The sequence below is a fragment of the Macaca fascicularis genome, chromosome 3, assembly GCF_037993035.2.
Source record: "Macaca fascicularis isolate 582-1 chromosome 3, T2T-MFA8v1.1".
NCBI classification, from domain to species: domain Eukaryota; kingdom Metazoa; phylum Chordata; class Mammalia; order Primates; family Cercopithecidae; genus Macaca; species Macaca fascicularis.
In genome coordinates, this window is record NC_088377.1 from 6864990 (window position 1) to 6891290 (window position 26301).

At 44.8% G+C, this 26301-nt stretch overlaps 1 protein-coding gene across 10 annotated transcripts in view; it reads left to right on the top strand.

Moving 5' to 3' along the window:
- The window catches only part of DSCAM (DS cell adhesion molecule), an 855708-nt gene that overhangs the window by 725601 nt on the left and 103806 nt on the right, over positions 1 to 26301 (top strand). For all 10 annotated transcript variants that reach the window (XM_065541361.2, XM_065541362.2, XM_074033985.1 and 7 more), the window contains 3 exons: positions 9452 to 9692; positions 11369 to 11515; positions 20047 to 20202. In XM_065541361.2, the coding sequence (XP_065397433.1) occupies positions 9452 to 9692; positions 11369 to 11515; positions 20047 to 20202 (544 nt within the window). The remainder of the gene's footprint in view (positions 1 to 9451; positions 9693 to 11368; positions 11516 to 20046; positions 20203 to 26301) is intronic.

Sequence of the window (26301 nt, forward strand, 5' to 3'; positions counted from 1 at the left end):
AGGAAAGGAAAGGAATTATTTGAGGCAGTAATGTAAAAAAATCTCCTCTCTCTGACGTAACTCCCTCAAAATCCATTGTCCATGGACCAAGATAGCCAGCTGGTTCTCACACCACCCACACACTTATCGTAAAGCAGAATCCCTTTAGGGCTGCGTAAGGTAGATCTTTAAATTGCTCCTAAGACCAGGAAGGTCTAACAGTTTTATGTGCATGTATTCCCTTTTGTTCTGCAAAGAACCAGGAAAATGGGTTATTGGCTAACCTGAGAAATGGGGGAATACACAGTGACTGCTTTTTAACTAAATAGTCTCTTCAAGCAAAGCCAAATCTAAATCACTGAGTGACTCCCGGTGATAAGAACAGTGATTCTCAGACTTGAGGGAGCACCAGTATCCCGGAGGGCCTTTTAAAACACACCTCACCAGGCTCCACCCCCAGGGTTTATTCTAGATTCAGGAAGTCTGAGTGGTCCCCAGTTCTTGCAGCTCTAACAGTTTTCCAGGTGATGTGGATGTTGCTGGTAGCCACGATGCTACTACATACAGGCTCCATAGGTTCTGTCCCATAGGAATGTCCCTAGCTTCATCTGTGCTTGTACCATCCCCCACCCCTGTGATCACCATGGATACCTCACCTCAGAGTCACTTGAGCCTCTCTGCATTCCTTGGTGTCTTCTGTCCTTGCACCTGGATGCAGCTGTGTTAGCCAATTGCTTTGCCGACAGCATTGCACCCTCCAAGGCAACGTCCAGTCGCCCTTCAGCTCAGGTGAGGTGTGCTCTTCTCTGGCAATCCTTCTGACCCCAATTTGCCCCTCCATAGTACCCTGGGCAAACCTGCAGCACTGCAAGTATCATGCAGTTTTCTGAACACTGATTAACTCATAGGTGTCCCTGGTGTGCCATGCCTTGTGTAGAATAGATGCCTAGTTAAAGTTTGTTCAATGTGATGCGCCCATTCACTGAGCAAGCTTATGGAGTAGCTACTGTTTATGTTGGAAAGCAGGTAAGGGCGGGGGGCGGGGGGCTGCAGAAAATGCACAAAGATGAAAAAGACCATCCGCCCAACTTATCACATAAGGGAAACGAGGACAGATTACATTTTAAGTGGATTTGGAGGAATCTAAAAAGAAAATGTTCAATTCATTTCCCAACTAAATTATTCAATATGCCTGAGAAAGACAGGGTTCTTCAAACATGAAATTCTGCAGTGAGGCTTTTAGCTGACTCTGGCCAACAGGTGAATTCTGCACATCCAGCAAAAGTCATTTCCTTTCAATGGGAAGGGGCGGGAGGCATGTGGGAAACAGAATATGGCTGGTGGTCTTCAGCACAAGAGATGCCTGTTCTAATCAGCCACATCCAGGAAGGTACGGTGAGCATTTGCACGTCTACTGTTTTACTGTCCCTTTAAATGATGAAGCATCTGCCACCGGCGGCTTGCAGCAGACTGATTAGGAAGGACGTATAAAATACAGTCACTTGCACACCGTGCAAATACATTGACACGGTGCAACTGTTGTCATGGAGATCAAAAGAGAAGGTTTCTTAAAGGAAGAGGGGGTTGGGAGGGATTTGGAAGCTGGAGAAAGGGCGTCTGGGAGGATGAAAGGAGGCTGTTTAGGAGGACTACAGGAGAAAAAAACCTGCCAGGCCAGGAAAGGCGAGAGAGAGGAAAAAACCTGCCAGGCCACCGCAGATAAATGAAAGAAATGAGAAGAAATCAGGATCATTACTGGATCCAAAGGCAAATGAATGGGGGAGTAAAGTTCAACACAGGAAAAACAATCTTTGTGTGAGAAACCTAACAATGAGCAGGCATGACCTTCTCTTGGATTTGCACTGCATTCAACAGGATTTGAGAAGAGGCAAACAGAAAGCACTCACTTTGGAAAGCAGTCTGTTGTTTGTAAATACATCCTCAAGGATTTCTTTAATTTAAGCACATTTCTAAATTTCAACATTTTCCCCTGTGGAAAGGACCTCATTTTATTGAGTTCTTAAATAGGAGTAGAAGGGAGCCCTTAGGGGTTTTTTGGGGGTTTTTTTGTTGTTTTTTTGTTTTTGTTTTTGTTTTTTTGGTTTTTTTTGTTTTTGTTTTTGTTTTCATATACTTACTTTTCAAAGGACTCCTTTAATTTGTCTTAAGATGACTGGTTACCAAGTGAGATTTGCTGTCAATCTGCAGGTCCATCATCATAAAAACATGTAACCCACTGGCTGGCTGAATAAGTGAGCAAATTCTCTTTCTGGAATCATTCTTTTAAGAAGGACAAAAATGAATGACAGTGTTCAAATAAATTGGCTCATCAGAAGCTATTTTCATCCCTGGTGGGGCCTGGGCAATGAAGCTCAACCCCTCCAAATCCTGCCTCAACCTGTCATCCTTCTGTGTAGGCCAGCAGGCTAAGTCCCAGCACGGAAGCCAACCCTCAGCTGGAATCCACACTTCCCGGCTTTCACATTGGACTGCTGAGTTCTCCGCTTCTCTTCAACAGCTAAGCCAGGTCTCTCTTCAACAGCTAAACCATGTGTCTGCAGTCGAGGAATTCCTTCTGACTTCATACCTTTGCCATCAGTCCTTTACCCAGTTAGAGTATAAACCTGTATCTGCGATCATTCTTACCCATCTCTTTTCTTGCACCTCATGTGTGTTCAAAACCATTCTCTTCTCCATCTGCAAGAGCATCTTCTGAGAACATCCCAGTGTTGAAGCCCTGATTTAGACAGGGGGAAATAGTAAGTGAGATTACATTCTGTAGGGTTCCTTGCATTCTAGAGCTTGCAATGCTATTCTTTGAAACCACATGTTTCATCGAGAATGGTGGCCACCAGAGGAGGTGGAAGTGATGAGTGAATGCCAATGGAGACCAGGGAGGGAGAGGGCTCCTTGGTGGGAGTGGTCTGGGGAAGAGCCCTGGTGAGCTGGAAGCTGAGCTGGCCTGCAGAGAAGGAGTAGAGGGGGTATTCGTTGAAAGAAGAAAATTTTTTGACAACAGCTTTTATAAGGTGGGAATATGTAAGAGAGTTGGGATCCCCACCCTCTTTCAGGCAGTCAGAGAGGAACCCAGGTGAGCAAGGAACACCCAGGAGGCATTATTCTTGAAAGATGAGGCAGAGATCAGATCTCACAACAGGTACTAACTGAGATCGGGAGACAGAGATCAAAGAGGCATGGTCAAAGTGGTTTCATAGGAAATTTGTGTTCTCCAATATTATGCAACTCAGATTCAAAATACGTTTCCAGATCCCTACCTGATTTCTTCTTTTCCTTTTCTTCTTACCCCACCATTAACCTCATTCACTGAGTTTCATGAAAGTGAATCATTATTTCTACCCATGTGTCAATTGTTCTACAGTGCTAATTAACAACCTTAATACAGTGTTCTAAAGATCATTTCCCTATGAGGATGTATTCTCTATACCCCAGAAAACCATCTCCCTTTGTTCCAAGTAGACACATGCTCCAAGCAAAAATGGCTAAAGCATCATTCAAAACAATTTTCCAGTAAAGGATCTTATGCACTAATTTTTCTTGGGAATATGAAGCCCACTGCCAGACAAATGGATTAAAATGTCTCCACTAAACACACCTTCCACTCCTGCTGACTTGTCTATAACTCAGCGTGAGCCTCTAGTGTCATTTTTGAAAACCTGAACTACAGGCCCTAACATTTCTTATACTTAATATACAAAATCCCTACATTTATGGATTTTTTTCAGAGGGTGTTTTAAAATACATCCGCAAGGATTTCTTTAATTTAAATACATTTCTAAATTTCAATCTGACTAGTCTATCTGCAAATTAATAAAGTAACTTAAACTTTCCCTGGTAGAGTAAGAATTTTTGCTTGCTTTTATGCACAAAAATATATAATTTTCTCTTCATGTGATCCATTAAATTTTCCTCTGATTAGAAATGCTATGTATAGTATAACTTTACAAAACTAGCAAACTTTGCAAAAGGGTGAAAAGTTCTCTGAGGCTATATGAGTGGTTAATACCAAATACAACTTTGGAGAATTCCTACTCTATACTTGCCTTGAGATAGTTGTTTTAACATATTTGACCTTTTGTTTCTTCATCTGTGAAGAAGTATACTTATACTCTGTGGGGTTTTTGTGGGAAAGAAAATGAAATAATATACATAAAGCACAAATTACAATGGGAAGCAAACAGTGTTCGGTAAGTGGAAGTGGAGGTGGTAGAGGTGGTAGTAGTTGTAGTGGTCATTGTGGTGGCATTCATGTTGGTGTTGGGATAGTGATGGAATGATGGATGGTTGTGGTGATAGTGATGTTGGTGTTGGAATAGTGATAGAGTGATGGATGGTTGTGGTGATAGTGATGTTGGTGTTGGGATAGTGATGGAATGATGGATGGTTGTGGTGACAGTGATGTTGGCGTTGGGATAGTGATAGAGTGATGGATGGTTGTAGTGATAGTGATATTGGTGTTGGGATAGTGATGGACTGATGAATGGTTGTGGTGACAGTGATGTTGGCATTGGGATTGTGATAGAGTGATGGATGGTTGTGGTGATAGTGATGTTGGTGTTGGGATAGTAATGGAGAGATGGATGGTTGTGGTGATAGCAATGTTGGTGTTCGAATAGAGATGAAGTGATGGATAGTTGTGGTGGTAGTGATGTTGGTGTTGGGATAGTGATGGAGTGATGGATGGTTGTGGTGACGGTGATGTTGGTGTTCAGATAGTGATGGGGAGATGGATAGTTGTGGTGATAGTGATGTTGGTGTTGGGATAGTGATAGAGTGATGGATGGTTGTGGTGATAGCAATGTTGGTGTTGGAAGAGATGGAATGATAGACAGTTGTGGTGGTAATGATGTTAATATTGGGATGGTAATGGAGTGATGGATAGTTGTGGTGATAGTGATGTTGGTGTTGGGATAGTGATAGAGTGACGGATGGTTGTGGTGATAGTGATGTTGGTGTTGGGATAGCGATAGAGTGATGGATGGTTGTGGTGACAGTGATGTTGGTGTTGAGATAGTGATGGGGAGATGGATGGTTGTGGTGATAGTGATGTTGGTGTTGGGATAGTGATAGAGTGATGGATGGTTGTGGTGATAGCAATGTTGATGTTGGAATAGAGATGGAGTGATGGATAGTTGTGGTGGTAGTGATGTTAATATTGGGATAGTAATGGAGTGATGGATAGTTGTGGTGATAATGATGTTGGTGTTGGGATAGTGATGAAGTGAAGCATCTTTTTAGTAATAGTGATGGCAACATCAAGGATGATAATGGAAGTAGTAGAGGTTGAAGTGTGGTTTGTTGGTGAAGTTTGTGATAAATATGGTGGTAAAGTTGGAAGAAGTGATAGAGGTGCTTCTACCTTTAGGTTATTTCTATGGCGGTGACGTTGATACTGGTGGTTGTAATGTTGGTGATGTCAGTGGTGGAGATGCTATTGGTGGTGGTGGTCGTGTTCACAGTATTTTTGGCAGAGATGAAGCTGGTGGTGATGATGGTGGTAGAGATGGTAGTAGTGATGGTGGTGGCTTGGCTGTGTGGGGGACCTGAGGGAGTGACACTGATGTTGGCAGTGGTGACAGTGACCTGCAGAGGTGGTATGCATTGATTGGTGGTGGTGGTCATCATGGTGGAGGTGCCAGTTAGTGTTGTAATTGAAATAGAAAGATAACCTAGAGATGAGTCAGCACACTACCTTTTTTTAAAAAAACAGCTTTATTGAGATACAGTTAGCATGCTGTAGCATTCCTATTTTAAGTGTATGATTCAGTGGTATTTCATATGTTTACAGAGATATGCAGCCATAACCATAATTGTAAACATTTTCATCACCCCACAGGGAAAGCTTGCAACCACTGGCAGCTGCTCCCATCCTCCCCCACTACCTTTTAAGTCTGTTTTTAAATCGTATAGTTTGGGAAACTGCAAGCTATGAAACTGAAAGTATATGTTCTTTATAGGAAACACATCTCACTTCTTCAGGTGCAACAATTTATTCTGCATGAAAACTGTAGATCGTATTAGCACCCTTTTACAAAAGGATGTAAAAACACTACTGCCATCAAATAACTCATAACTCTACTCAATATATTTCATTTCAAAATTGGAATATTAAGAAAAATAGAGGAGAGCTCTCTTGTTTGTTCCTTGTGATATAGTCCCTTAACTTACCATAGTATATTACACATCTGGAAGAATAGTAACCAAAAAAGCCCTATCTCATTAACAGCCAACTGAAGCATGGACTTAAAAAATAAGACAGTCATCTACTTGTGGGACTTGAGTTCAATAAATAGAAACAGAGAAACTATATTGTGAAGATGTTTAACATAGCATTTGTGGTAGTAAATAAACCCGGAAAGAACAATATCCCCAACAATAAAAAAAAAAAAATGGTTAAATAAAATAAAACATCACTATGATGGAATATGATATTTAAAGACTATGAATTAAAGATGGGAATATAATCATAATAGCACATTAAATGAAGAAGAAAAATTCAGACACCAAGTTGCACAGGCTACAAACACAGCTATGTAGGGCAAAACACTTTACTTTAGATGAATAGGCTGAAATGCTTCAAAATGTGAATAGAGTTGCATTGGATAGAAATGGTGGTGGTTTACTTTTATTATAAAAATGAGATAATTATTCTGCACAATATTTTGCAGAAGTATCAACTAAGAAAAAATAAGCTTTATTTTGGAACTCACAGGACTAAAATGTAGTTCTTCTAAGAAAAATGTAAAGAATTTTCTTTTTCTTGTTAACAAAATATTGAAATGGAACAGAACAAAAATACCTGTGTTGTCTATTATACTTAAGCTTCTTAGAATGTGTTTTCACCCATGGGGAGGAAAAAAAGGGAAGATTTCTCCATTCTACCTGCAAAACAGATTAATCCCGCCAAACTGGAGGAACTACATGTCAGCAAGCAGGTCCCTTCATTCTTGTGGAGGATTTAGCTAAATTGGTTACTCTATGAAAACATTTTCTCACAGGCATTTGACTCTACTGTCTACACTTCTTGACCTGACTCCACATTCCCCATACTGTGAATCCAACTTGCTGTCTTAGGGAGCCTTCAAGCCTCACTGGGAGCCAGTTGAACAATTAGAATATTTAATGGATGTAAACCTCATTTAAAAATAATATTATTTTATTTGGGTCACTATATCTAACATTAAAACACTGTGTAAAATAGGGGAAATCTCCTTGTTGGTAAATTTGACTTATAGGTGATGTTGGCAGAGAAATTAATTTGGTTGATTAATTAGGTTACATAAATACAATTCAGTGGTTGCAGCAGAACAATTTTCACGTAGAGTAGTTGAATTTTCAAAACACAGAATCTTGATATCTATTTCTAAACAGTGTGAAAAGCCATAGCCCATCAATGCAAAAGCCAGCACATCTGTGGATTCAGAGGTGCATAGACATTTGTTTATAATAAAAAAGGTATGAGCTCTTCTACCAGGATCTAACTCTGAGCCAACAGATACAAATAATAAATGGTTTACGTGACTGTTTCACTGACACCTGCTGGCACCATGAATATACTACATTAGATTGGCTATTGGGAAAAGCAAGTGGAGTCCAAGAAAATCATAAATGGAGAAACTTGCTGTGAACAATAAAAATGATTTTACTGCTCTTGAGTAAGTCAGAATGACTACTAATGACAGTCTGAGGCATGGAATCCCCTGGGAAGTTACTATTAGGCAATCCATAAGTGTTTGCTGAACCCATCAATGCTGCTCATCAGCTCAAAACCTTCTTCTGATTTCTTCCTGTCTGCCCTGCCCTGGTCACATTTGGCAGGTTTTCAAGGTCTTGCTCCACTCTGTCTGTTCCCTCCTGACTCACCGCTGGGCGGGTGCACACCCTCTGCAGGCTCCACTCACCCCATCCTCCTTCCACTTCTCTGAGCCATGCCCCACCAGGCCCACCTGGGCTCTGAGTCTTCCTACCACTTCAGAACACCCACACTAACACTTTCTGGATGCCTGCTGGCCTTTACCTCCCTACCATGCATGTCCACACTTCATAGTTCTCTACAGATTCCTAAGTGCTTATTTCCTCTCTCCAGGTCAATTATAAGCACTTTCAGGATGGAGAAAGCTTTCAGAGCCCTGAGAGATCTAGATCCGTAGTTTGTACTTAAATGTATGGGTGTATATGTATATGCATACATGTGTACATGTATACATATATACATACACATGTATGTGTGTATGTATACATATATACACATAAACAAACATATCTGTTGACTGCCTGAAAGTCTACAAAACCTTTATTTCCTAGAGCCTCATCTTGGTGGCATTCGTATACCTTTTTTTTTTTTTTTTGAGAATGAGTCTTGTTCTGTCACCCAGGCTGGAGTGCAGTGGTGCAATCTCAGCTCACTGCAACCTCCACCTCCCAGATTCAAGTGATTCTCCCATTTTAGCCTCCCAGGTAACTGGGACTACAGACGCCCACCACCATACCTGGCTAATTTTTGTATTTTTAGTAGAGACAGGGTTTCACCATGTTGGCCAGGCTGGTCTTGAACTCCTGACCTCAGGTGATCCACCTGCCTCAGCCTCCCAAAGTGGTGGGATTACAGGCATGAGCCACCGCACCCGGCCTTATACCATTCTTGAAAAGGCTCCGGTTTCTAAATAAAGTCCTACACATCGGCCTAAATCCTACTTTGACCTGGTGGACCATCTTCGCATCAGCAGGGTGGAGTTAGCACCAGCCTCTCTCTTGCCCCCAATTTAATCACCCCCAAATGATTCCAGAATGACTCAGGGCTTCATGAAAGAGATTACCTTTCTGTAGGGTGTGCACTCACCTTCCCATGCCAGTTTTCAACCTGGAAACACCGTGATTCTGGGATATTTCCTTAGAATATAAGCTCCATGAGGACAGGGGTCTTTTGTTTTCTTACATTTCCAAACTCAATTCTGTTCCCTGGTGCCTGGAACAAGGCCTGGCACAGAGCAGCGAGCCCAAGAGTTCTTGCTGGGTGCAGGCCTGAGGGTCAGTCACACCCCATCGTAAGTGTACCTGGAGATGCCACAAATGTGGTCTGTATTTTGACACTTTCTCGCCAATTAGACAAGTCAACCAGGACAGCATGAAGGACAGAATGAGAGCGCAGGCTCTGGGGCCTGACACCTGGGTTCAGATTCCCCTGCTGCCATGTATACTCAGGTGACCTCCAGTGTCCATTGACGGTCCAGTGGCTCAGAGGGGCTGAGAGGGCCAGATGCACTCACAGGTAAAGGAAGGGTGCCTGGCACAGACCAAGCACTGCACGTGGCTTTGCGGCTGCTACTGGACCACCACCCCAGCATCATGGCAATGACTCCACTTTATTTCTGCTTTCCTACGTGGGTGTGGGCATTGATGTCGCTCTTGTCCTACCTCAAGACTTCTTTAGTGTGTTCTTTTCTCTCCTGTTTAGGCTCCCAAGAAACATTTGCAAAATGGGATTATCCGTGGCTACCAAATAGGTTACCGAGAGTACAGCACTGGGGGTAACTTCCAATTCAACATCATCAGTGTCGACACCAGCGGGGACAGTGAAGTTTACACCCTGGACAACCTGAATAAGTTCACTCAGTACGGCCTGGTGGTGCAGGCCTGTAACCGGGCCGGCACGGGGCCTTCTTCTCAGGAAATCATCACAACCACTCTCGAGGATGGTAGGTTGGGCTGGGCCCTGGTGATGACTTCCCCTCCGCAAAGGTTCCCTCGGGTCTCCCCGGCTCCCCCAACCTCGCCGCCCCCCCTCCTCCCCCCACTGACTTTGCAGTGCCCTGCAGGGCCTGGGGTCTCAGGTGGGAAAGCCTTGCCTCGTGACCTCGCCCACCTCGCTGATGCGCACCCCTCGGTTAGGGCTGGGTTGCAAAGCCAGCAAGACCCTCGCTTTTCAGACTCTTCCTCATTCATTTCGGGTACAAGAATTGGGCTTTTCTGGAGTGAAAGCAAGGCTCTCCCTATTACTGCAGAAGTCTCGCGAGAATGCAGAAATGCTATTTGCTTAAAAACTTTCTCCCAAATGTTAAGAAGGTTTTTTAAATTTTTTTTTTAATTGCTTTCTATTTTCAAGCATTCTGAGCACAGAGAAAAGGAATTTTCAGATCGCACAGTGATCGATCGCCCCCTAGCGGCCAAGATGAATTAATTAGCCCTTCCACGGTGACACAGAATAACCCAGAAGCTCAAATTTCCAGTAGTGTTTGTAAATAAAGAACCCTGGTATCCAAAGGCATAGTGTTTTAGGCAGAAAGTTAAGATATGGGGTTATTTGTAGCAATAAGTGGTAGCTTTCAAGGCAGCAAGCTGGAACTGCATTTACCTCTTGTGCAGTTAGCCATTTGATCATAGCTCCACCTCCCAGGTTCACGCCATTCTCCTGCCTCAGCCTCCCAAGCAGCTGGGACTACTGGCGCCCGCCACCACGCCTGGCTAATATTTTTAGTAGAGACAGGGTTTCACCGTGTTAGCCAGGATGGTCTCGATCTCCTGACCTCATGATCCGCCCGCCTCAGCCTCCCAAAGTGCTGGGATTACAGGCGTGAGCCACGGCGCCCGACCCTTGATCATAGGTTTGAGGAAGCAAATATAACTTGCACCTGTACTATCTGACAAGTTTTGCAAGGAGAGGAGTCTTCAGTGACTTGCAACTTGAACACTGGAATTGTCTATCTTCAAAATCTTTGCAATAGTAGTTAAATATGCCTTTGTTTTTGCTTCAATGCTCATTTTTCATTACGATGCTTGTTTCAGCCAGTATTTTGCAGCCCCTCCTAGTGTCAGCAGTTAAGATGTACAAAAGCTCAATAGTAAAAATGCTTTCAATATTCTTCTGACCCGTCTCCTCGTCTGTGGTCTCTCTTCCCTCTGGGGAAAGGGATGAGGATGAGACGGGAAATCTGTGATTATATTTCTACTTTTTAGCACTTTACAATGGTTAAGCTTCCAATTTATATGCCAGATGTTACTAAATACAGAGGTACTGTACTCTATAAAGTAAATGCAACTTAAAGAAGTAACTTCCAAGAGTAAGGGGAAAATAAATCAGACAAACAATGATCTTCTACTCAGGCAAAAAAAATTAAGAAGCTGTCCTAAAAGTAAAGAAACTAAGTTGGAAAGAGAGACTATGGAATCCATTAGAATATATGCATTGACTCATGATATTTTACTGAGTTATAAGATTTATATAGAGAAGTGATCTTTGTTATTTTTTCTTTCATTTTGGGGTTGAGTGCATTTTTTGCTTGCATATTGAAATATTAAAATATGTTGCTTTTACAGTATTGCTTTGCTCATAAACCACCCACGGTTATTACAGATTCTCATTATTTGATTTCAGTGCCCAGTTACCCCCCTGAAAATGTCCAAGCCATAGCAACATCACCAGAAAGCATATCAATATCCTGGTCCACACTTTCCAAGGAAGCCTTGAATGGAATTCTCCAGGGGTTCAGAGTCATTTACTGGGCCAACCTCATGGACGGAGGTAAGAGGACTAAACTAGGACTTTGGGTTTGCCTCCAGAGAATGCATGATGGAATTTGCAGACCCTTCCTAACTCCTAACAAGGGGCTCAGGATACGGCGGGTACCTCTTTATCAATAGACACTTTCGCCTTTTCTGTCATCTCTCATTCGACATTTGAACAGGTCTCTCTGTTTAAAACATCACACACCTTCTAAACCCAATTTGAAGCCTAGGCGGGGGTGGCACTCGGGAAATTCAACATTGATGTATTTTCCTAATTATGAGTGTCTACGTCAAGTCTCTGCAGGCAGCACCAAAACCTCCATCTCTACCTAGATCATTCTATGTGATATGTATTCTAGAATGTTGGCCCCTTCCTGTTTCCCAGATAGAACTCCGCGGGGAAACATTAAAGTTCCTGTAGTTGTGCTGTAATTGGGTGTGGGAAAAGTGCCCAGGCACACGGAGGGGGGCACTCAGGAGGGGCCAGGACGTTCAGGGCCCTCTCGTTTTGTCTCCTGTTTCTCTTTCTCCTCTTCCTTCCCCTTCTCCTCCTCTCTTTTCCTTGTTCTTTATCGTGTGTGTGTGTGTGTGTGTGTGTGTGTGTGTGTGTGTGTGTGTGTGTGTGTGTGTGTGTTTCAAGTTGTAGGACAAAATTTTCCTGTTTGTTTAGGGCAAGACTTTGAAAAAGTGACTTTCTCAAGTGGCCATAAGATTGGGGCCACAAGTTTCTTGGAGCACACCTCATTGTCTTTGCCCTCAGGCTGCGAGTGGTGCCTGCCAGGCTGGGCCGGGTTGTGTGAGTATCCTGGGGGCAGAGCGAGGCTGCAGCCCCCAACAGGAGAGGCCTCTGGAAGTCTGCTCACTGTCTGTGTCCCAAGCCTGGGGGGCCCACACCTGCCTCCTCCCCTGCCCTCCATTTGCAGCCCCCTCCTGCGCCCCCTGTCCCTGGACGGTACCTCTCCTCCTGTTTGGGGCTTCTTTTCTTTTTTTTGAGAGAGGGTCTCCCCCTGTCACCCAGGCTGGGATGCAGGATCTCAGCTCACTGCAACCTCCACCTCCCGGGCTCAAGCAGTTCTCCTGCCTCAGCCTCCCAAGTAGATGGGATTACAGGCGTGCACCATGCCTGGCTAATTTTCAGTATTTTTAGTAGAGATGGGGTTTCGCCAGCTTGGTCAGGCTGGTCTTGAACTCCTGGCCTCAAATGACCTGCCCCCTTCGGCCTCCTAAAGTGCTGGGATTACAGGTGTGACCCACTGTGCCTAGCCTGGGGCTTCTTTTAACCCCTGCAACTGGATGTGATCCCTGATGAGTGCTCACCTCCAATTTTGGGCAAATGCAGTCAAGGACCTATCCCTTCCATGCTCAGGACCTCCTGGATCTGTTCTACCAGGCAGACCCCTGTCCCCATGCAGGTAAACATAGGGCCCCACAAGGGGCAGGAGCCTCCACGGTGGGTGCAACAATAAGGCAAGAAGACACATGAGCAGCGCAAGCATTACTGGCTCAGTGAGCGCAGGCCTTTGAGCCTTAGCTCTGCTTGTCCCTAACTGGATGTGTTTCTCAGGACTGAGACCAGACCTTGTGCCTTTGATGCCACGTGTAGTACCTGGAGCAGTACCAGCCATGGGAGGCGATCTAGAATGACCCCCCTTGGTCCTGCAGCAGACACATTTGCTAAACACCCACTCAGCACTGAGTTCATGGGAAACACCAAGGTTGCTGTGTCTGTCCCTGTCGACGTTCCAGACCAGGGACCGAAGGAGATGCTAATGAATATGGAACCACAGACCCAAGAAGGGCAGATTTAAGTAGATGATTCTGTAACACCTTCACCCCCCCACCTAAAGACAAGCTTTTAAAACACCACAGAGTAGAGAGCGATGAAAATTTGCAAAGTCATCTATTTTATGGACAAAATGCCATACGACATCATTACACATGTTCCTTCTAATTTCTACTCCTTACATTGAGTGGGTGAAATTAAATACCCTAACTTTCTTCTAAAGGCAGTGTTATGCTGAGGTGTCTCTTCTGTTGTTCTTGTTGGAAATATTTCTAGAATTCAGTGGCGACTTCATCCACATGACCCATATTTTCTAAGATCACTCACATTTGCTAACATTGCCTGCTGGCATCTCCATTCTAAAATGAAAGATGTGGCTTCATACCTTTAAAGCTGTGAAAACTTGAATATTCAAAAACATAATTCTTTAAATAAAGAAATGCTTGGGAGTGCATGCAGCTTTTTAAAGACACTTTCACTCATGGAATTAAAATCAAAGTGATGAGATAAATGTACAGTGGAGACGTTCTGCACGTAATTTCCGAAAGATAAGCAAGAAACCTTCAGAAACAGGAACCTGCCTGCGAATGGTCACTCTTCCTGCTACCCGAGAGATTTCGTTTATGAAGCAGGTCAGTTCATGGGGCTACTGGACACTTTTGCACAAACTCCTCATTCTGTGGCCTCCGGGGCTGGCTGGATTTCCACAGACATTGAGCATGGAGTGACTGTGTAAAGCCACACCTTGAGCAAACGTCACCATCACACTCCACACACACACACACACACACACACACACACACGCTCATCACAACACACAGCACGTAACCTGCACCCATGTGACACATATGCCACACACCCACATGCACCACACAGCAACCCCACACACCCCATACACACCACACACCACACCACACACACTACACCGACACCACACATATACACACCACACATGCAGCACACACCAAAGCACACACACCCCACACACATACACGCACCCCATATACACCACATACCACCCCCAGACACATCACACATGCACCACACCGCACACCCCACATACACATGCACACGCACCACGCATACACCACATACCACATCACACATACACACCACACATACACATACCCCACATACACGGCACACTATGACACACATACAGACCACAGACACAACACATACACAAAGCCCACATATACTGCACACCACACCACACGTACACACCACACACACCACACATACACACACTCCACATACACCACACACCATACCACACATACACACCACACATACACCACATATCACACCACACACACACCCCATATACACCACACACACCCCACATACACATGCACACACACCACATACACATACCCCACATACACCACACACACCCCACATACACATACCCCACATACACCACACACCACACACTCACCACACACACCTCACATACAACACATACCACACCACATACACACCCCATATATGAGACACACCACACCACACACATACAAACCCCCCACACACACCACACACACTCCACATACACATGCACACACACACCACACCACACACACCCCAGTACACCACACACTACACCACACATACACACCACACCACACATACCCCCCACACACACCCCACATACACCACTCACCACACCACACATCACACACCTCATGCTACTCACAACATATACCACGCACATACACCATACACCCACACACCACACACACAGGCGCACACACACCATTCACATCACATACCACAAACACCACACACACACACCACACATTCACACAGGCTGAGAGAGGCAAATATCATTACTACCACTGTAATTAGCAATAACCCGAATACTTTCCAAAATATGTCTAAGAAAGAATTCTGTTGTTAATGTGATCAGATGAGATAAAACTGGTTAGTATATTTGATAGGGCAGGTTAAATAAACAATACTTTGATGGATTTTCTGATTTTATTTTTCATGGTCAGAAAGTTAAATCATGGTTGAGGCCTGACAGAAACAGTTTATTTGAGATTGCTAGGACAATTGTATCCTTTGAAAAGTTAGCGTTTTCCTTTGAATTTTTGCTACCTTCCATCTCATCCATCTTCCTTCATGACAAAAATGGTAAACTCGGAAAGGAAGCAATATTTAGGTGCCAACTAGTGTATGTAGGCAGCTGGGGGTTGCTTCTGAAGCTATTCCCACACCTATTTTGTTTTCTGCCTTAAAACCCTCTGAGAATGAGGCAGGATATAAATAAATACACAAAACTGTTTAAAACAAAATTTGTAATAGAAAAAATCTGATATCTATATTTATTTTATATATATTTTTAATTTTATTCCCCTCATGGCCTCAACTGAACAGTGCACTTCAGTTAACGTGTGTGTGTGTGTGTGTGTGTGTGTGTGTGTGTGTGTGTGTATTAAACAGCTCTATAGGGGCGTGGAAGATCGACTGTAGAAATTCACGTTTAAAAAGAAAAAGAAGTAAAAAGAATGGCAAACTAAACACTCAGTTTTGTATCTGGCTTTCTTTTTTTTCATCCTTTGCTTTTTATTTCTTCCATATCTGCTAGTCACCCAGTATCTGTCATCAGGAAAATACCCTTCCTTCAGAGTCTATGAGGCGTTCTAGCAAATAGGGCCAACTCTGGCTCAGGTGGTTTTCAAAATCTTAGAATTGGGGTTTTGACTGCTTTTGTCTTCACGGTTCATGATAAATTAGTTGATCAAAATGACTTGAACCCTCTAATGAGTAAACATCTAAATGTTAATTCTAATTAGCATATTAACTATTAGCATTTTTAATCATTTTGTTTTAAGTGTTTCCTTTTTTTTTTTTTTTTGAGACGGAGTCTCGCTCTGTTGCCCAGGCTGGAGTGCAGTGGCGCGATCTCGGCTCACTGCAAGCTCCGCCTCCTGGGTTCAGCCCATTCTCCTGCCTCAGCCTCCCGAGTAGCTGGGACTACAAGCACCCACCACCATGCCTGACTAATTTTTTGTATTTTTGTTAGAGATGGGGTTTCACCGTGTTAGCCAGGATGATCTTGTTCTCCTGACCTCGTGATCCGCCCGCCTCAGCCGCCTGAAGTGCTGGGATTACAGGCGTGAGCCACCGCGCCCGGCCAAGTGTTTGCTGTCTTTAAGAAGATCAGAGAGGCCAGGTTGCCCTTCTGGCTCCTCACCAGGCTCCTCTTCCTCATTCTATCTGATTCAATTGTTGCGTGGCCGGAGGGTCACAGCTTTCTCCTATATTGTGAAATGATCCTACTTTCCCTGTGAGGTGGACACCTGCACTCTTGAGAAAAAAAAAAAAAAAACATTCATCAAAGTCTCATTACCAGCTCCCAGCACCCTGCCCTGACCAGCCCCTCCCCTCAGCTGTATTTTTATTGACTGTGTGTGTATATATCTGTAGGAATGTGTGTGTGTGATCTTTGACAGTGAAGTTTCTAAATCTGAAAAGATCTCAATGAGTTCTATATTTAAACTTTGTCTATTAGCATTTGAGTTTTTAATTAGTTTGTTTAAAGGCAGGGTCTGGCTCTGCCACTCAGGCTGGAGGACAGTGGTACAATCACAGCTCACTGCAGCCTCCAGTTCCTGGGCTCCAGCAATCCTCCCACCTTGGCCTCCCATGTAGCTGAGACCAGAGACATGAGCCACCATGTCTGGTTACATTTGGGTTTTTTATCCTAATCCAAAAGACTTACATTAAATGCATTCAGGAAAAGGAATATAATTGAATATGGAAAGACCCTTCCTTCAGGGATGAGAATTTCCAATCCATCTGGGGCAACGAAGTATTGATATTTTGACTGCCTGGTGACCACACATGTGCAGACATTCTCCTCATTTTCATAAGCCCTCTGTTGAGATTTCCAAATTGTGACCTCTAACAGCTGGCACCCTGCTGGCCTCCCTAGAAGACAGGAGTCCAAAGGCATGTCTTTGGACCATCCTCACCCTGCTCTCTCCCCAGCAAAGCCCCAGCCTACAGAACTGCTTCTGGTGGTCCCAGGCCTTTGGCTCCCACTGGGGTGTGGACTGTGGGAGCCACAGGGAGCCCCTTTACCCCTCTTCTTGCAACTCCTAGAAGGCACAGGGGTTCTCTGGCATGTGAGGGACAGGCCTCAGTCATCCCATGCAGTATTTGCCACTCTCCTTTAATGCTGTATCCATTCCACATTGATCGTTTTGGTGACAAAAAATTAAAATGAACAAAAGACATTCCACAGTCATCCTCATCACAAAATACAGGGCTATTCATTTGTGAACTTCTGTGAAATATCCTGGACACACAAGAGAAAAGAAAAACAACGAACAGGAAGGAAAAACCGGGCAGGCAAAAAGCAAAAGCCCGTTTAATCTGGCAGACCCGACGGCTCGTGGGTGCCTCTATTTTCAGCCTATTTTCTGCTTTTTCCCAGAGCGACGGAGGAGAGCAGCTGACATCTGCAGCCTGTGCCCTCAGTCACTGTGCTGGGCTCCTTGATCCTCTCTGTCCCTCGACTTCCTTGTCTGTAAAATGAATGAGTTGCAAAAGTAATGGAATAACTCTGCTGGTCGCATAAGTTACTACCTGTACTTAGAATAGCATAGCGCTGGCACCTAGGCAGGCACGCAAGTCACGTCCACTCCCTACACGGAGGCCAGGGAAAGTGAGAGAGATTGACAGGCAGCTAGCATTGCCCTCTAAAGGTAGCCAAAGCAGACCTGTTCCACAAGGTACTCCCCGGACCTGCTGGTCTCTCGGGGTAACCGACCTGCTCTGGGTACCAATGTGTCACTGACAGCCCCTTCCCCTAGGGAAACAGTTCTCAGACCCTTCTCATGCTCTGAAGATGACTCATTTCAAAACCCATCAGCCAAACCCCAAGGAAGTACATCCCTGGTAAGTTTTCTCAAATGGCCGTGTAGCATGTGCTGGGGACGAGAGTGCATAGTGTTCCATCTGTGAACGTTATTAGTTGATCCCACTCCTGAAAGTGAAGCATTTTTAGCTGACAGCAAATTTCTGACACATGCGCATGTCCCTTCAGGCTTGAAGCTGAGAGTTCACTCCAGGTAAACAGAGGGGTTTGCTGAGCCACTCAGTTTAGCGCAGGTGTATTTTTTTCTAATTTAAATATGTTATCTTTTCAGCTTTTTAAAGGTATAATTGACAAAAATTGTGTATATTTCAAGCATGCAGCTTGTTTTGACGTATGTATCCCATGTGAAATGCTCGCCACAATCAAGCTAATTAACAGCAGGTCCACCCCCTCAGATAGTTGCCCTTTTCTTCCCCCACCCCCAAATGATACCAAGTTTCAGTTATACAAGATGAGTAAGTTCTGGAGATCTGATGTAGGAAGTGGTGACTATAGTAAAAGATACTGTATTGTAGACTGGAAACTTGCTAAAGAGGGTAAATCAGATATTTGAGATGAAGTTAGGTACTTAAAAATACATGTATGTTAAAGTAGAGTTTGTTTAAAATAACGGTAAAACCCCTCAGCTTGCAGACGCTTCCTAACGAATAGTTAGCAGTGGAACTGCCGCGTGTGCAGTGCACGTGGGCCTCCGAGTGTGCAGTGCGTGTGTGCCGCCACATGTGAAGTGTGGGTGTGCCGCATGTGCAGTGTGTGTGAGCCGCCAAGTGTGCAGTGCGTGTGTGCCTCCGAGTGTGCAGTGTGTGTGAGCCGCCACGTGTGCAGTGCGTGTGTGCTGCTGCTCGTGCAGTCCATGTGGGTCGCCACGTGTGCAGTGCGTGTGTGCCTCCGAGCGTGCAGTGCGTGTGTGCTGCCACGTGTGCAGTGCGTGTGTGCCTCCGAGCGTGCAGTGCGTGTGTGCTGCCACGTGTGCAGTGCGTGTGTGCCGCCGCGCGTGCAGTGCGTTGTGGGCTACCGCGTGTGCAGTGCATGTGCCGCCGTGTGTGCAGTGCGTGTGTGCTGCCGAGTGTGCAGTGCGTGTGTGCCGCTGCGCGTGCAGTGCGTTGTGGGCCACCGCGTGTGCAGTGCATGTGCTGCCGTGTGTGCAGTGCGTGTGTGCTGCCGAGTGTGCAGTGCGTGTGTGCCGCTGAGTGTGCAGTGCGCGTGTGTGCCGCCATGTGTGCAGTGTGTGTGTGCCGCCGAGTGTGCAGTGCGTGTGAGCCGCTGTGTGTGCAGTGCGTGTGAGCCACGGACTGTGAAGTGCGTGTGAGCCACCGAGTGTGCAGTGCCTGTGAGCCGCCGAGTGTGCAGTGCGTGTGAGCCACCGTGTGTGCAGTGCGTGTGTGCCTCCGAGTGTGCAGTGCATGTGAGCCGCCGAGTATGCAGTGCGTGTGAGCCGCTGAGTGTGCAGTGCGCGTGTGTGCTGCCGTGTGTGCAGTGTGTGTGTGCCGCCGAGTGTGCAGTGTGTGTGTGTGGTACTAAGTGTGCTGCTCGAGGTGCAGGAGACATTGCTCATTAGCACCTGCTGAAGGCTGAGTGGCAGCCCTGGTGCTGGCCTTGGGTTGATAACACTTAACTTGGAGCGAATTGCTTCATGTTTCAGACCAACGTTCTGCCTTGTGTTCTGGAGCAGTTTGGTGTGAATGATCTTTTCCAAAGGGCCACATGACACCATGAGCTCACGGATGACTGTGCACAGTCCCTTTGAGGAATTCCCATGTCCAGATGGTGGCTGGACGGGTGATGGCATGGCACAGGGACAGTCAGTGGGGACAGCACGGGAAAATGAGCAGAAATAGGCTCAGAAGTGGGATTTTGTTTTCTTGTTCTTGTCCTCCAGAGCTGGGTGAGATTAAAAACATCACCACCACACAGCCTTCCCTGGAGCTGGACGGGCTGGAAAAGTACACCAACTACAGCATCCAGGTGCTGGCCTTCACCCGCGCAGGAGACGGGGTCAGGAGTGAGCAGATCTTCACCCGGACCAAAGAGGATGGTGAGAGACGGGTGGGCAACTGCTGGAAGGGCTGGGTCAGAGGGAGCTCACTTGCCTTTACCCTGCAGTTCATCAGGCTATTCTCAGTGCAAAGCTTTGCTGCCTTCCTAAAATATCCCAGTGCAATTTAGAGCATTAGCTTCCTCTCTTGCCTTTGCTTGATGTGTCTAATCCATTGCTGCTTCTTCCTCTCTATTTTTTCTTCTTTCTTTTTTTTTTTCCTTTGGCCAAGTATTATTGTAAACAGAAATTCATTTTATCCTGGAGCTGTAATACTTGTCATACATGTTTTGTATCTTGTTAGAATAATTTTAGTGGCTCTTCAGTTATTAGTGTAAGCTCTGATTAAATCCATCCTTCCACTTCTTGAAAATTATGTACAGGCTGAAGTTCTATTATTCTTTGCCAGCTGAAACACTTTAGAATAAGTCCTTAATTTGAGAACTTCATGTTAATTTTTTTTTAATTCTTGCAAGAATTCATGGTGATTTAGTAAAAATTTAAATTGCTGCTCATTTTGTTCTACAACAATAATTCTTGCTGTTCCTTACAATTTGGATTGGGTTATGTGACTATTACCCAAACCTACAAAAACCGTACAACAAAGATTCTGTACTATTTTAAGGGAAACTCTGAGGGGCATTAGCCAAGCCTGTTTGAGGAACAGATAAGTTCTGATAAATACTACTGTGGTAGTGAGAAAAGTAGCCTCCACCTTAGTAAAGGAAGGAGCAACTGATGTCAAATTGATGCCCACATAGAACCTTCCCAAAATATTCCAGCACGGATGTATACGTTGAGATGAGACATTAGCAGACCTAAATGCTGTGTTGGATTGTCTCTGCAACTTTTGTCATCTTGCCGGGACTCTGTTCCCCAGGCAGCATAGGGGCGGGAGAGTTGTTGGCCATTGCCGGTCGCCTCCCATGTACGGGCAGGTTTGATGTCTATACCATGTCCCCAACTACTAGAGTATCAAAAATGCTGTTATTCCATCCCATATCTGTTCTGATGGAAGCAAAGAACACCTGCTCAGGGGGCACGATACGCTCTTCTCCTCAGCCTTTCTGCCCCTGACCATGACTCTCTGTTATTCTAAGCCTGCCATCTTCCACCTCACTCTCTGCTCTCACCTTGGCAAGCCAGGCCTGGCTCTCCTGAGCTGCCCCAGGCATCCACTGTCACCTGGTGTTTTTGCTGCTTCTGTAGCCCTTCTCACATTATGATGTCTACACCCAAACTAATCCTCGTTTGCTTTAGTTTTTTTCTATAATGCACAGGTAGTTCTTCCAGGGAATGTGCAGGTGTCAGCCAGTTCTGCTGTAAGAAATTGGATTATTTAGGGAAATCTAAGTTTCAACTGTAATGCCATTAGGAAGTCACACATCAATAGAGATATCTAGAAAGCTAAGTCCTGAGTAAAGACAGCCATAATTTCATTTTTTAAAAATGTAATAGACACAGAGCTGTGCATATGCTGGCTCTGTCACCTGCTACCTGTGGGACTTTGGGCACCTTACCTAAGCTTCTCTGGACTGGATTGTCCTCATGGATAATCTGCTGTAGCAATCAGCCTGCACAGAACCAATGTATGAGAGCTGAAGTGATATCCGAAAACACCTGCTTGCCACAAAGTGGGATGCTTCCTGACACTCAATATTTGATTATTTGCTCTCCACTCCTTCAGAGCAGGAGTGAAATACTCTTTTTTACATTGCTAAGCAATAATGCAAATGTCACTGGAATAATTATTTAAAGAGCAAATTGATCATCCACAAAAAGTTTTGCATCTGCATTTTTAGAAGAATGTACAGAAATCCAATAAGAAGGGAAGGCTCTTCACAGATCCTTATTAATTTCACAATTTTAGATCAATTTTAAATTAATATTCTAGTTTTAAGAATCATAGAGTTCTCTTTCAAAACTTGACCCCAAGGCCCAAGGTCTAATTTGTCAATCAATTATGCCTTGCTTTTGTCTCCAGTGCTGATAGTGTGTGGAGCTGGGATTGACTATGGAAAACCCTGCCTTGGGTGCCCCAGTTACCCCAAGGAGGATGCCGTGGATCCCACTTTTGCTGGTGGTATGGGACAAGGACTATGCAGAACTGAGTGTCAATATTTCTTTAGGATAAGTGTGTATTTTCAAAAAGAAGTGGAGTAGTGGATCACTTGAGGCCAGGAGTTCAAGACCAGCCTGGCCAACATGGTGAAACCCTGTCTCTACTAAAAATGCAAAATTAGCTGGGTGTGGTGGTGGGCGCCTCTAATCTCAGCTACTCCGGAGGCTGAGGCAGGAGAATCATTTGAACCCAGGAGGCAGAGGCTGCGGTGAGCTGAGATCATGCAACCACACTCAAGCCTGGGTGACAGAGTGAGGCTCCATCTCAAAAAAAAAAAAAAAAAAAAAAAAAAAAAAAAGAGGTGGAGTGAAGATTGGGTGGAAGAGGAGAAAAACTAGAATAATATCACTTTATCTCCCAGGTTCACATGAAAAATTCAATAATTTAGAAATGGTGAAGAATTGTGTCAATCACTTTTGTAGACTCAATACCTAATATAATTAGGCATTCCAGCAGTTTACAGAATTAAATGCAATTTTATTTATCTGATTGGAAGAAGGGACAAAGGCCAATTCAAAGAACAAATGCCCAGTCGAACTGATCACAGATCCTATTAATACCTCAGTGAGAAAGCTTTGTAATTTTGAAGTTTGGATTACACTTGCAAGTTCAATTAAATTGTGTAAAAATACAGATAGATTTCCAGTAAAATGATAATTACCAACATTTACTCAGTTCTTTCTCAATAAGACACTATTTTAGGCTCAGGTTGAAGTTTCAGTGTTTATCAATATTCTTGCAAGCAAAGACAGACAGCTACATTAACAGGGGCCATCCAATTCAGTTGTCTATGCCAGACACACGTCCTGCACCAGTCTTCCTAATCTAGGGAGCCTGGAGGCTTAAACTGTGTTATTAGGTCACTGATCATACTAAAAAGAGAAAACCCTAATAAAGGCAAAATTTTACTTTTGCAGCAGATTATTTGCAATAGAAATATTAGTTTAGAGAACAAGTCTGTGCTTTAAGTAGTTTCTCTACCTCTATGTAAAGATTCTTGGGCTCGTAGACATATTCACAGGTCCACGGACATATTGTCATGTCTCTGGTCATAATCTCGGGGCCATGGACATAGTCTCGTATCCATAACTATAGTCTCAGGTGCATGGACATATTCTCATGTCTGTGGTCAGAGTCTCAGGGCCCATGGATATTGTCTTTTATCCATAAATGTAGACTCAGGTGCATGGAGATATTTTTGGGGTCTGTGACAACTGTTCACAGTTCACATTCTCTTTCCAGTACTGCTCTATCAATGAGAACTTGTACCCCTATTATTGCTGCAGAAACACAAAGGATGACTTGGTGATCGGGCTTTCTGTTTTTGAGCGCAAGAACAACTAATCCTGACTTCTAAAACAGTTGTGAAATCCTAATGCCATTTTATTTGCCAATACTATAATATAAGCCAAGGCATAAGGAAAGAGAACACAAACAAAATGAATCTATTAATCTTCCAATTGCTGTTTTCACTCTGAAGGCAAAAGCTAGTTTCAGCCTTGATCCCTTTACACAAGAGTAAACTTTGCATATGTATCAATAGAGATAGTTAAGTTCAAATATTGACTGAACACATCACTAATGCACGTAACTCTGAAGGCACATGTGAGAGGGCCAGCAGCAGGTGTAATATGTCATCTCTACTCCCTCCCCACCGTCAATTAGCAAATCTTATTGGGAGGAGACCTGAAAGTAGAGCTAAGAGGAAGCAAAAAAATAAGCTGACATCCAGATACCTCTGAATCCTCCGACCACCCATACCTTGAGCTATACATACTTGTGAAGGTGTGGATAGTATGTGCCTGCGACGTGTGCTGGGGTGATTATATGACCACACCTCAGTGGACCTGAAAGGGGGTAGATTGCATGTTGTGTTTGCATAGCCACCAGCGGTGCTGCCCCGCAGTAGACACTGGGAAGTACAACCAATCAACACTGCTTAGGATTCCGGGGCTCTACAGCCTATGGTAGTGTGCCCTGTGCAGTGGCAGGTATACCAGCAACACGACACACAAGATGTCCTAGAAGAGGTTCTATCACGTGGCTTTCCACACTCCCTCCACTGCAGTGGTTCTCAAACTAGGTTCTTACATAGCCCGAGGGTTATTGGGTGGGCCCCAGTGGTAAGCAAGAGGTCCAGTGAGAGTCTCCATTCTCTCCCTGACCCTGGCTTCAAGAGCCACCCCACTTCTACTTGTGTTATGTGCTGGGTTTCCACATGATGGTTTGGTTAAAGGATCAGTCAAACATTTAAAGAATGTTTGAACACTCCTGCTCTAGTGAGAGGAAAGGCCAAAAATACCAGAATCTTATGGACATGGGAAGAGAAAAGGGACATATGTGCATTGCTTGGTGAGATGACAGCTGTGAACGTGACATGTCCCTCCAGGATTGTAGCATCTGCACGGCACGGCATGGCTCAGGAAAAGCCACTGAAAAGTTGTGGGCTCAGAAGGATCTGGCTACCATGGTATACCACATATGTACATGCATGTTTGTGTGTGCACATGCGCATACACACACACCTGCCTGTGGGCTGTTTACTAAGAGCAGAAAAATGATGGTGAAAAAAAATGAAGCTGACTGCAGTGTTTGTGTGGGTGTTTAGTCAGACTTCTATCTGATATTCATACTTGAAACCAAAGCAGTTTCAGAAAAATGATTTTGGTATTTTACATTAAGGTATGTTACAGGAGGGCTTACCCATTTGTATTTATTTTCTATGCTGTGGAACAGATTGCTACAACCTTAACACCTTAAAGCAACACAAATGTCTTATCTCATCCTTTCCAAGTGTCAGGCATCCAGGTCTGGTTGAGCTGAGTCCCCTGCTCAGGGTCCCACAGATGAATCAAGGTGTGAGCTGGGGCTGTGCCCTTATCTGAGGTCAGGGTTTCCCAGGCTCACAGGTTATTGGTGGGATTTTTTGTTGTTGTTGTTTTTGGCTATGGGGCTGGAGTCACCAGCTTCCAGAGGCTGCCTGTTACTCCCTGTCACACCCCCTACCACATGGCAGCTTCCTCCTTCAAGGCCAATAGGAAAGCCTCACGTGGCTTCCAATCCCTCTGACCTCTTCTGTCTCCCTCTGACCTCCATCTCCTCTTCAAAGGGGCGCATCTGATTAAACCCAGCCCACTCAGGAAACTTTCCTTTTCATTAACTGAAAGTCAAGTGATTAGGACCTCAATGATACCTGCACAAGCCCTTCACCTTTACCACATGGCACAACCTGCCCATGGGAGGGTTCTGTCCATCGTAGTAACAGGTGCCACAGCCATTCAAGGGGAAGGAATCACCAAGGCACATACACTAGAGGGCAGGGATCTTGGGACCCATCGTAGAATCCTGCCTACCACACAGACACGAATGAAATCAGTTTTCCACTCTTGAAAAATATGTATTGAGGATCTAGTATGTTCCAGATACTGGCCCAGGAACTAAAGATGCAGAGAAACAGGATGGGCGTGGTGGGGTTTGCAAGCTAGTGGGGGAGACAGATGTTGATAGATCACCCCTGAGTGGATTGTGTCAAGTGCAATGATGAAGAAGAGTCTTGACAGAGACATGGGAGCCCTGACCTGACCTAAGCTGGTGATCTGGGAAGACTTCCTGGAGGAAATGACACATGCTAGACCCTGAGAGATGAGTAGGAGTTGCCAGGGAGAAGGCAGAGGGTGGGGAAAAGTCCAGACAGAGGCATCCCAAGGCCCTGGATCATGGCAGCCCAAGGGCCCGGGGTGGGAGAAGCAGACCACGTTCAGGGAACTGAAACAGAGCTCAGTGTTGGGGAGCACCAGCGAATCAGGGGGAGAGCCCAGCTGCTGACCTGTCACGTCCATGTGGACCTCCAAAGGGCTCGTCAAGTGACAATGGGAAGGGAATTCCAGGTTCTGGTTCTTGCAACTGAGAAGATGGGGGGAGCCCATTTCCTGAGATGGGGCAAGAGAAGCGCAGGTTTGGATAGAAGATGGTGAGCC